At 35.3% G+C, this 11959-nt stretch overlaps 1 protein-coding gene and 1 long non-coding RNA gene across 2 annotated transcripts; both read left to right on the top strand.

Moving 5' to 3' along the window:
- Nucleotides 1-510: 510 nt before the first annotated feature.
- Nucleotides 511-1496, top strand: LOC114752815 (uncharacterized). Its single transcript, XR_003740907.1, has 2 exons — nt 511-997; nt 1234-1496. It is a non-coding gene; the product is annotated as an uncharacterized LOC114752815 (long non-coding RNA).
- A 903-nt stretch (nt 1497-2399) lies between these two features.
- LOC114752814 (pentatricopeptide repeat-containing protein At2g17033-like) lies at nt 2400-10591 on the top strand. Its single transcript, XM_028941518.1, has 4 exons — nt 2400-2409; nt 8696-8988; nt 9062-9116; nt 9867-10591. Exons 2-4 carry the CDS (start codon nt 8713-8715, stop codon nt 10589-10591), a joined length of 1056 nt encoding a protein of 351 aa, XP_028797351.1. The 5' UTR covers nt 2400-2409; nt 8696-8712.
- Nucleotides 10592-11959: the final 1368 nt, after the last annotated feature.

Here is an 11959-nt window from a genome sequence, read left to right as displayed (position 1 = left end):
TGGATTAATACTATTATTATTTCTTACAGTATGGAAAATAAATATTTATGTGATTCCAAAAGTAATTTTATATATAATATATGAAATCAGTATGAGAAGAGTTATGTTGTGATTTATATAAAAATACAGTTTTTTGAAAGTAATTTTGTGGGCATCCCGAACAGCCGTCCTCGGGCTCAAAGGTTTTCCCCATGGGGAGTAATCCATCGGTCCACAGTCAATCTTCCTGTCTTCTACGTTACGGGTTCAGATCCTCTCAGCGGCCATTTTCTCCTTATCCCTCAGAAGCTCTAAATCATATCCGTCCAATCAATCTAAGGGGTCACAAAAAGACACATCATCTAGCTTTTAAAATTTTATCCCCACCGTCCAATATATTATGATCGTAGCTGTCCATTCAAATCCTGTTTAACTGTTCTTGCCAAAGCCCGACGATCTGTTCTCTCGCACTCGCGACATTCCGTTCCCCTTCACAGCCCTCTCCAGCATTATGTTCTCCGTCTCCCGCTTCGTCACTCGAAGCACGGCATCTCTTACTCTTCTGTTCACCTCCTCAGGTCAAATTCTAGTTTAGCATGTGAAGCAGTTGCAGGCCCTTTGCGATCCCTAACTTCAGTCAATCTGTCCAGGAATTCGGTCAGAGCGGAGCAACAGCAGAGATAAATAGACTGCTGAGGCAGTCTTCCTCGGCTCTTGAGGTATAGGAATAGGTATATTGCCACTTGCCTTTATCCATATTTCTTGTTGAAGATTATTGAGGAATATGTGGACGTCATTTCCTCTGGTAAAGAAGCAGGGTATGAGTGCATTGTCGAATTTATCCGTGGATGAGAAGCTCCGCATTAAAATTGCAAAGAGTCATTTGCTGCCATTAATTACTAAGTACCTTGAAGACGAGGAGGTAAGACTGAAGAAGCTGCAAGAGGCATGTTGGCAAATTTAGCTCTGTGCCATGTTAACCACAGCATTTCGGTTGAAGCAGGATCATATAGAATTGGTGAGACTTCCCTAAGTTTACATAGTATTAAAAAGATGGTTATTTCTATAATAAAATATTGGCATGACATGCTGGTTTTATACGGAGGCATGTAAATCCCGGCAACATAAATTCACTAAAACGCCATAAGAATATTGGAGGGACGGGTGAATGAAAGAATGGTAAGAAGAATGTCATGTTTTCAGTGGGACTTAATTCTTAATGCTTACAAAATTTCAGATCAAATTTTCCTGCAGGCAAAGTTCTTAACTTCTGATTCTGAAGGACCCAAAGTCAATAAAAAGGCGACAATCCATTTTCTTGACCCACCAGCATAGACATAACATGAATGCTCTGTAACCTATCTTCCTTGTTGTTTTATGAATTGAAATGAAGCTTATGTCCATGAACCCCATCTCCCTTTTGTTCCCGTGGTGAATTCATCATTAAAAAATTTCATGATAGTGTGTTGCGTGTAAATAGTCATGGGTTTTATGGTGCAAGCCTATTATTCTTCATATGTATAGGACCATGTTGATGATTTGGAATTGGTTCTCTCCTCTCGTCATATCCATATACAATTATACATGCTATCTTGAGCGACGAGCATGTACCGGCTTGACTTATAATTGTAATAGAATGGAAGAACTGAGTTCGAACACCACAAACATTACATGTTTGAGCCCCATCCATCTATCTCATTTCAGATTTCTCGTAGCACAAAAGCGGTCAACTGCAAGCAGGGAAAATGTAGCTTTTACATCGAGAAGTACTTAACCCATGAAAGTATTACCTCCGGTCCTAATTATAAGACCCAGTTGACTTATTTGAGGAGATTAAGGAAGTAAGTTAAGTTAGTTATTTATAATAAATAAGTGTTGTCATTCCTAAAATATCCTTGCTAATTAAGTATATTGGCTAGAACTACCATTATTAGAAGGATTATCTTGGAAAAAAATGTATAAATATGAGAGATAAAATGGATTGGGATCTTATAATTAGGACCAAACAAAAAGTCAAACGGGGTCTTATAATTAGGACCGGAGGTAGTAATTTACTTCTAGTAAAATTTTCCTTTGGTTATTTTGTTTCTGATAAAATTTGCAGAAGATCGACGTCATGTTCGCAATTGAGGGTTCAGTGCGTTTAAAAAAAGCAACAAAATTAGACGGCTACGATTTAATAAATTAACCGCTCAGATGAGCTTCTGAGGGATACTGAGAAAAAACGCCGCTGAGGGAATCTGCTTCCCTACGTTACTTAAAAGGAACAGATATGATTTTGGCCCAAGAAAAAAAAGGACGGACAAGATAGAGCGAAAGATGCAGGGGACAGAGATGGAGCCGAGCAAAAAGAAAGCGAGGCTGGGAGAAGAAAGCGAAATAGAGGCAGCACGGAGGACTCAACATTCGACTCAGGAGAAACCCGAACTGGTAATAGCTTCAGATCTTCTCCTTTCCCCTTGAATTCAATGAATCCTATCTCTCAATTCATTGTTATACCTAACTCCGATTAAAATTGAGGCCAAAAAATTTGTCGGATCAAACTTCAATTTGCAGAGTGAGCCCTTTGGTTGTGCTTATCAACAATGGCTTCGTAGCTTGTTAGGCGATTTGGTTCCTGTGTGTTCAGTGGGTTGCATTTGGCCATTGTCCCTGTTTTTTTCCCTGTTCTTTCTTAGTTTCTGCTTTCGTTTGTTATTCTCTTCTGCTTCTGCTTTCCTCCTTTTACTTCGGCGCAACATTGATATGACAGAAAAACAAGAAAAATTTTTCTCTTCGTTGCAACATTGTTATTCTCTGCTTCTGATTTCTTCCATTTATTGCGTGTCAAGTTTATCTTTTTTCGGAATGATTTTGAGGGAAAAAGCGTGTGATGATGCGAAGCTGTTGGTTTTTTTGTTTTTTTTTTTGGGAGGGAGGGTTAGTGAAGGAATGGGCTATGGACTTGTACGCAGTGTTTGGTTGGAGGGTTTTTGAGAGGAGGGGAGGGGATCAGTGTGTTTGGTTGAAAAAAATAGAAGGGAGGAGAGGAAAAAAATTTGTCTTTTAGTGCTCCCCTCTCTTCTTTCTGCTCCCCTCTAAATTTGGGGTTTTTTGGAAGGGAGAGAAATATTATGTTTCGTATGGACAAAAATATCCATGTTAATTTTTTAATATTCCAAGTTTACCCCTCAAACATTTTCTCCTTTCTTTCACGCTGCGTCTCTTCCTTTCTTCCCACGCGAAACCCTTTCTCCTTTCTTTCTCAAGCATCTTCACAGGCAAAACCTTCCTTTGTCTATCTCTGCTTCCTCCAAAGATTCTATCCCTCATTTCTTCGCTCCTCATCTCCGCTTCAGGTACACCTTGGTCACTATATTTGTGTATTTTTATAGCATTGTCTTTTATGATGATTTTATTTTTTTACGTCATATACCAATATCCCTCCAACTTTGATGATTTTATTTTTTTAATGTTAAATAATATTATAGTATTGATCGATTGTGTTGGAAGCATTTGGATCTTGTTATTGAATCAATGTCATATTATATAAATTTCATACGCCGATCAAGTGTGTTGATAGGCTTAGGAGCATGGTGAAGTGGAAAGGGGGCAGAAAATGAGATGTGATAACACCATGGCAAGGGGGTGGTGGGGCCGAAGTGATTTGGTAAGCCATGTGCGGCGGCTCTGCTTCTGGGCACCGCTCCGTCAAATCCTGCTTCCAAGGGATTCTACGAGTTCCATATTTAACATATTAACCCTTTCTTCTTCTGTCTTATTTCTAGTTAACAAGTAGTAATATTTATACCAGTTCCACGTGTAATTCCCTTTCTACTAAATGGGGTTTAAATGGTGCGTTGGTGATTGGGATTGTCATACATTCTTGTGCATGTCCTGATCAGCTAACGCTTGATTCCCCCCATGTGCCTTTCTTTTATGGCGTACCATGCTATACATACAAGGGATTCTTTCTATGAGGGTGAGAATTAATTTTTTTTTTTGGGTCAAACTGATTTAGTTAGCTTCAGGTTAGGTTACAGCTGTCAACAATAAGTTGATGTCATTTGCTTATATTAAGTGGATCAGATTTGCTTCCTGATGTAAAAGAATATGTATCTTAATTTAAAATGCTCTTGATACGTCGTGTTTGGGTGGACACATGGATCAATTATTTGAATTCCTTTTGATGTCTATGCTTCTTTAAAGGGAGACTTGATGCAGGAGGGAAAAAGTAGTGTGCATCTCTGCTTCAATGCAAATCTGAATTCAATCTGTTTCTTGAGTTTTTTCTGTCGTGTTGTAAGAAATGCTTTTTTCTCAGACCAATTGTTGTGTCCATGATTGATGATGTTTCTCTTTTTCTAAAGATGCTTCTCGAGCAGTGGAAGCCAGTGATATAGTTTCTGCTTTGTTTGAGTTGAGCTATTGCCTAGATATAGTTTCTGCTTTTCGAATAGTGCTGATTAAAATATGCTTCTCACGCATTTGCCTTTTGGTTTTTGATTTATAGATATAATTTATTTGTCAAATAGTGCTGATTAAATATGTCAAATCTATTTGTCATGTCTCAAGTGATCTAATATTAATTGGATACATGTCTATATGGTTTATTAGATGGAATGGAGATCTCAAAACAATTTAGCCTTGCGTCGATGGTTAGATTTGCGTCAAAAAGCTATAGCACTACTCACATGTGTTTTTGTCTATCTTGTTATTCGAAGGAGGTGCCGTAAGAGAAAAATAAGTTATAGTATGAGTTCAGAAAGGAAAATGGTGCGTGAAGAAATAATGAGCCAATTAAGCACCAATGAAAAGAGTCGCAATATCATTCGCATGACTCCTAATGCTTTCCTAACATTATGTGTCTTGCTAGAAAGAAAGGGGGGGTTAAAGCCCACAAGATGGGCTACTGTGGAAGAACAAGTGGCAAAAACTCTTTACATATTAGGCCATAGAGCAAAAAATCGAGTTGTAAATTTTTTCTTTCGAAGATCTGGTGAGACAATTAGTCGCCATCTCTATAATGTGTTAGGAGCTATTATTGAAGTAGGCGATAAATTTATTGTGCAACCTAATGGAGCAATAGTCCCTCCTGAAATCCATGCAAATGAGAGGTTTTATCCTTTTTTTAAGGATTGTATTGGCGCCATAGATGGAACACACATACGTGTGAAGGTATCTGTTAAAGATGCCCCTCGATATCGTGGTAGGAAAGAATTCCCAACACAGAATGTGTTAGCAGCTTGCTCATTTGATTTAAAATTCACCTATGTGCTCACTGGATGGGAAGGCACAGCATCTGACTCTAGAATTATGAAAAATGCATTAACACGAGAGGATAAGCTGAAAATTCCTGAAGGTAAATACTACCTTGTGGATGCTGGTTTCATGCTAACTAGTGAACTCATTACACCCTACAGAGGAGTCCGTTATCATTTGAAAGAGTTTTCAGAAAGAAATCCACCCCAAAATTATAAAGAATTGTTCAATTTGCGACATTCATCATTACGCAATGCAATTGAAAGGGCTTTTGGTGTTTTGAAAAAAAGATTTGACATTTTAGCCAATTCAGCTGAGCCTACTTATGAAGTGAAAGCTCAAACTCTTATTATTGGAGCATGTTGTATTCTTCATAACTATTTAATGAGTATAGATCCTAATGAGGATCTCATAGAAGAAGTAGATCATGAACTTGCAACTCAATCTGAGTCTAATGATAATATTCGTGATCGACGTGGTGACAATGAGGAGGCTGCTCGGGGACAGTTGATTAGAGATACTATAGCAAATGAGATGTGGATAAATTATCAAAATAGGCTAATGGGACGTGGTGGCAATGTACCCTAATCAGTTTAAAACTTGTGCTTTGATGTACTTGTTGTTTCATGTCAATTTGATTGTATTGTATTTGAAGTTTGAGACTTGTTACTTTTAAATTTGGTTGTATTGTAATAATTTTGTAGTTAGACTTTTATGGATTGTATTTGAAGTTTGAGACTTATTGCTTTTAAATTTTTTATGTAATGTAATAATTTTTGTTTGTCGTATTGTTTTATTATTTTGATAATAGAATGCCGCCCAAACCGAACAATAATAAGCAATATTTGAATTGGACAAGAGCGATGGATGATTATCTTGTTGATGCGTTCATGGAACAATATAATTGTGGCAATAAAGTAAATGGCACGTTCACAACCACTGCGTATGAGAACATTGTGAAAGAGATGAGTGCTTTACTTGATATTGAAATGGACAAGGAGAAGATTAAGAATAGGTGGAAAACTTTAAAAAAGAACTTCTCTGAAATTTATGATATTTTTAAAAATGGTTTAAGTGGGTTTGCTTGGAACCCATCAACCCAATTATGGGAGGCAGAAGATGAAGTGTGGGATCAACTTATTGAGGTCAGTTTATGTTATTTATTGTAGAGAATTTTTAACATCTAAACCCTCTATTTATTCATTAATATTGACTATTATTTAAATTTTTTCTTTTGTATTCAAAGCCTAAAGCTGCAAATTGGAGAGATACTCCATTTCCCAATTATAACAAGATGATCATCTTGTATGGAAATAATAGAGCATCAGGGGAGGGAACTCATACTATAAGTGAGATGCGAAAGAGACATCATTCAATCAATGAAGAGGACTTTCTTGATACAGGCAACAACACTGAAGATGTTGCTTCCCAACATAATATTAATATGGAGCATTTTGAAATACTTGATAACAGTGTCAATCAAGATAACTCACTTGGAGTTGCAAGTGCTTCATCTAAAAAGAAGCAAAAGGTGAATTCAAATAAGGAAAAAGACTCCGAATTAAGTGAGATTAAGGATGTCATGTCTGAAATTGCACAAGCTATTAGAGAAAGTGCTAGAAAGATTCCACAAGTTTCGGGTGAAGAAGTATGGAATATGATTAAAGATTGTGGCGTTTCAACAACCTATATTGCCAAGATCTATAAAGCTCTTATGGGTGATGATGGGCTACTAAAGACATTTGTTGAATGTCCCCTTGTTGGGCGCAAGGATTTGCTTATGGAAATTATGAATGATTTAGGAAATTAGTTTGCTAATCATTTGGAGACTTTTGATGTTAAGTGATGTTGATGTTACCAATTATAAATGGCTTAGAAAATTTATAGTTTGCTGACTATTTGGTGACTTTTCATATTATGTGACTTTAATGTTGCCTGTTATGAATCACTTAGGAAATATTTAGTTTACTGACCATTTGGTGATTTTTGATGTTGGGTGACATTAATGTTGCCAATTATGTAATGAACTAATGATATTTGATAATGATAATATAATATTTCTATCATGACAGCAATTTTTTTTGTAATATGATATGACGAGTATATATTAATAGAGGGTGGTATGTTATAATTATATAATATATACATATTATAGCTTGTGTCTATTATAATTATATATCATAGTGTGTATTATAATTATATAATATATATACATATTATAGCTTGTGTCTTTTATAATTATATAATATTTTCTAATTTTTTTTAGTTTTATCATAATTTTTTATCACATATAAGTGAGGTAATTGGTTTTTTTGAAATTGATAAATTAGAAAATAATAATTTTGATATAAATATTGTAATAAAAGAATAAATCAATCTAAATATAGAGATAAGGGCATATTTGTCAATTTATAATCCCCTCCCCTCCCCTTCCTTTCTGAACCAAACAAGAAATCTCCCCTCCCCCCCTCCCCTCCCCTCCAACCAAACAAAACCCATGACCTTCCTCCTCTCCCCTCCCCTCCATTGAACCAAACAAAGCCGTAGGGTTATATATATGGTTATCAGATTTAGGCGAATAGTCAAGAAAAGCAAATTAATTTTTTTGAAATATTTTTATTAAATTAAAGCTAGGCATTAATCATTAACCTTAAAAGAAATCAAAATAAATGAAGTTAAATTTATTAATAACTGGAAGAAAATTTGTTGTTGGGTATTTGCAGCTTGACTCAGTCGTACTATTGTTAATAATTAGAGTTAAATTTATTAATAACTGTACAGCTAAAAATGTTTTTGACAAACATGTATCATCCTAACATGTTTAATCTGTCAAAATCACTGTTAATGTAAAACAATCCAAACATAAGTTGAAATCTACCCATATTCTATTTTGCCAATGCTAATCTAAACACCCTATTAATTGGCAATGATGTGCTGTTTGAGTTTTAAATTGCATCATATCATCATTTTCTTCATGTTATCTCTCGGCCTAATTTCTGCAATGGGACTTGGGGGAGTTAATTTAATAAGAGAGTAAAGCTTGATCATACTTATATGCATACATAAATACATATACATATGTGCTTGATTGCGTGTAAGCAGTGATTGAGGCAAACTACATGCGAGAAGGTTAGAACTATTTGAGTTACTGAGAGTTCGTTAGTGTCTTTTTATTCACTTTATAGAGACAATGTATGCTTTCCGTTATTCTCCAATTCACTGGCTCCTCGAGAATATATGCCTGTCATATGGCCATGAACTTAGAAATGTTGGTTGACTCTTGCTATCTAATTGGAGCAATGCCAATTCCCGAAATAGTTGATAAGGTTTCTTTGAATCGTTGATGAGGTTTCATACATAAAATGTGCTTTCCTTTTTCTTTTTCTTTTATTTTTAATTGTCCTTTGTGAATAACATGCTAAACTATGGGAATTTTATATCTTGACCCTCCCACTAACCCATTTTTTCTGTGAAGGTCTGTGTAAGGAGGACATGATTTTATACTATCTTACGTTGAAGATGATGATGAGTACTGTCCAACTATGGTGGAACCAAGGACCAAAGCTTGGAGTTATGGTGGAATGTGCGCTAACAAAACTAGGTCAGCATTTTCTAAAGAAGGTGGTGACATCTGGAGACCCCTCGACCACAAAAAACTTGATCTGGAGATTCGTGCAAAGTTCAGCTAAATCAGTGTCTCTCAGCACTCTTTGCCATCTCCTCTCTCCTTCTACAGTTCAACCCCATCTCTCCTCAGTTGCCTTCCCGGTTAGTACTTTACTCTTTATCTCTCTCCTCGAATTGATTATTAGAGTCTCTGATGTTTCTGCGAATTTTGCAGCTTTATGCAAGAATTGCGGAAGCACCTTGGTACAGTTGGAACCCTAAGATTGTAGATGAGTAGAGCCGGTAATACGGGGGCCCAGCCCGCCAGCCCGTCAAAAAAGACGGGCTTGGGTTGCTGTTTTCCCAGCCCGCCATGATGCGGGCTACTCTAGCCCGCGCACCGCTTTTGGCCCGCTCCACCGCGGGCTAGCCCGCCAGCCCACTTTTTTTTTTTTTTTTTTACTTTTTCTGATTTTTAATACATTATATAATATAATTAGATGATTTTGACCATTAAATTTCATATGGACATTACCACATCCATATCATTATATATATAATTAATTAAGCACTTCATATATATGTATGGTTATATGAAGAGCACTATCCATCTTTTATTTTTATATCTATTTGTCGTTAGTATGCACGGCTTCATAAGATTAGATAAATATGTGATTTTCATATAGTCATACATATACACACATAAAAGATTTACTTAATTAATTTGGATAAGAAAAACTAGTTAAATTAATTATTTATAAAAAATATATATGTTAGTTTTTCTTAAATTTCTTCTAATATTATAAATTAATTCTCTTTTTTTTTATTAGGATCCATTACTCAAGTTTAAAATTCGGAGCCTAATTTCAACATTTCAAATTAGGCTTAACTCATATTAATATAATAAATTTAAAAAAAAATTAGGCGGGCTTTTGCCAGCCCGCCAAGGTGCGGGCTACTTCAGCCCGCACCGCATTTGGCCCGCACCGCGGCGGGCTGGCCCGTATCCGCACCGCCAGCCCGCTTTCCCAGGTCTATAGATGAGCTTGCTACTTTGCTGGATAAACAGGAACAATATTCAGCCTGGGAAACTCTAATTTCGGGAGCCACTTCCAAATTAGAGTCTGGCTCTCGAAATCTGGCTCTTTTCTATTGTAAATTGTTGGAGTGTAACTCCAAGCAAAATTCAGAAAGAGGGTTTGAGATTGCTTACTCGTACCTAAGCCAGCTTCTTCATAGTTCATCATCCTTTACTTACATAAAACGTCGTGTTTATGAGTATATGGTCAGTGGTTTATGTTCAATGGATAGGCCTTGTGAGGCAGAGAATTTGGTTGGGAATATGAGAATCAAAGCACTTGAACCTTCAGCGTTTGAATTCGAGTCTATCATGTGTGGTTATGGGAGATTGGGATTATTCCAAGACTTGGAGAGACTTTTGGTTCAAATGAAAAAAGAAGGGTTTGTTATTGATACAGTTTGTTCAAATATGGTTCTTTCAGCGTACGGAATGCACGGTGAGCTAACAAAGATGGTTTCATGGCTTCAAAGGATGAGGAATACATCGATTCCGTTCTCGAAAAGGACATATAATTCTGTTTTGAATTCATGTCCTGTTCTCATGAGAAAACTGGTAGACTTATATGGCTTCCCATTGTCAATTGAAGAGTTGAATGCTAGTTTGGAAGGAGCTGAAGCTATAGTGATTCAACAGCTAATGCGAGTTAACCATGCTCGCTCCTGCATGCCATACTCTCAAATTTGATTCTTTCTTTGGCTTTTGCACGTGTGACAGAGGGGGATTATATCAGATTTATTCGGAGAGACTAAACAGTTAAAAAAAAAAAAATATCTGTAATATACGTAATTCATTCCTCCCATGTCGTTATCTCCATCTTAAATCAAATTTATTCGTTTTTATTTTGTAATTTAATATTTTGATGCTAATTTTATGAAGTAATCAAAGGAAAAATTAAGTTGAGGTCTCAAAAAAAAAAAAAAAGGTTTATGAGAAGGTTTTAATGACGAATTAAATTGTCATTCCGTACTAAGACTGTCAATGTACATTGCTCTGTCACTATTGAGATCATTTTTTGTACCTATATTTTTTTTCCTTAAATTTTATAACAATTCTCCCGATATTTTGAGTGTGAATGGTCTAAATTTCATTAACAAATTCGTAGGTTCGTTTTCCGGGGTACTGGAAGCTCTTGACAGTGTGAAAAGGCTTACATTATCGAGTTTCACTTGTTCAACCAAAGGCCCCTCTCTCGTGCATCAAAACTTCCATTGGATGATCGGAATAAAATAAGAAAATAGAAACGTCTTAGTCCTTGTTTGATTCCTTCTTTCTAGAACAATTTTTCGTTTTTTTTAAAAACAAAGATAATTTAACTTTAGTTAAGTGTTTTGCAAAAAGAAAAAGAAATGTCTTTTAAAAATATAAAATTAGCATCCAACGCTTTGATGTGATTTTCCAACTACATACAAGTTCCAACACCCTAATTTATTTATAATGCATCAAACACTATAAGCTATAAATAAAATTAAAGTGTTGGATACTATCAAAAAATTATATTAGGATACTGGATGTTACTTTACTCTTGAAAAAAATTAAAAAAAATAAATTAGAACAATTTTTAAGATAATTTAATATAAAAGGCCATTGTTTTTAGATATTGACAACCCTTCGTTACTTATTTACCGCTTTATTAGCCAACTTTGTCATAAAAAAAATTCCAGCCGCCAACGAGAGTGCCAACGTGGCATGTTTATTTATTTATTTATTTTTAAAGAAAACTAAAGTATATATTTAATTTTCTACATTTACATCTAGTTTCAATTTGCTTCTTTAAATTTAAAAAGTATATTTTGATTTATTTAATTTTAAAATCCTCTATCTCATTTAACAAAACATGTTGACTCGTGAAATGCTTGTTATCATTTTTATCATAAATAAACCTGCGGATCAATTGGTTTATTTTAATTTTGTACTATAAGTATGTTTTGCCAGTATTTAATTATATAGTTACTGTTTAAATTTATTGAGTCAACATTTTTGTGAAATGATGCTAATAGTGCTGAGATTAAAAAAAAATATTTTTTAGACTTAGATGTAAATTTAGTGGACTAA

This window comes from Neltuma alba, unplaced genomic scaffold, assembly GCF_004799145.2.
Source record: "Neltuma alba isolate B1F8T4 unplaced genomic scaffold, ASM479914v2 tig00007566_pilon, whole genome shotgun sequence".
Lineage (NCBI taxonomy): Eukaryota > Viridiplantae > Streptophyta > Magnoliopsida > Fabales > Fabaceae > Neltuma > Neltuma alba.
The sequence above is the reverse complement of the archived record's forward strand: the minus strand, read 5'-3'. Positions and strand labels throughout refer to the sequence as shown.

Coding starts and splice junctions, on each gene's coding strand:
- LOC114752814 (XM_028941518.1), top strand. CDS start 8,713: ATGATTTTATACTATCTTACGTTGAAGATGATGATGAGTACTGTCCAA. Junction 8,989..9,061: donor TCTCCTCAGTTGCCTTCCCG/GTTAGTACTTTA, acceptor CGAATTTTGCAG/CTTTATGCAAGAATTGCGGA. Junction 9,117..9,866: donor TTGGAACCCTAAGATTGTAG/ATGAGTAGAGCC, acceptor CCAGGTCTATAG/ATGAGCTTGCTACTTTGCTG.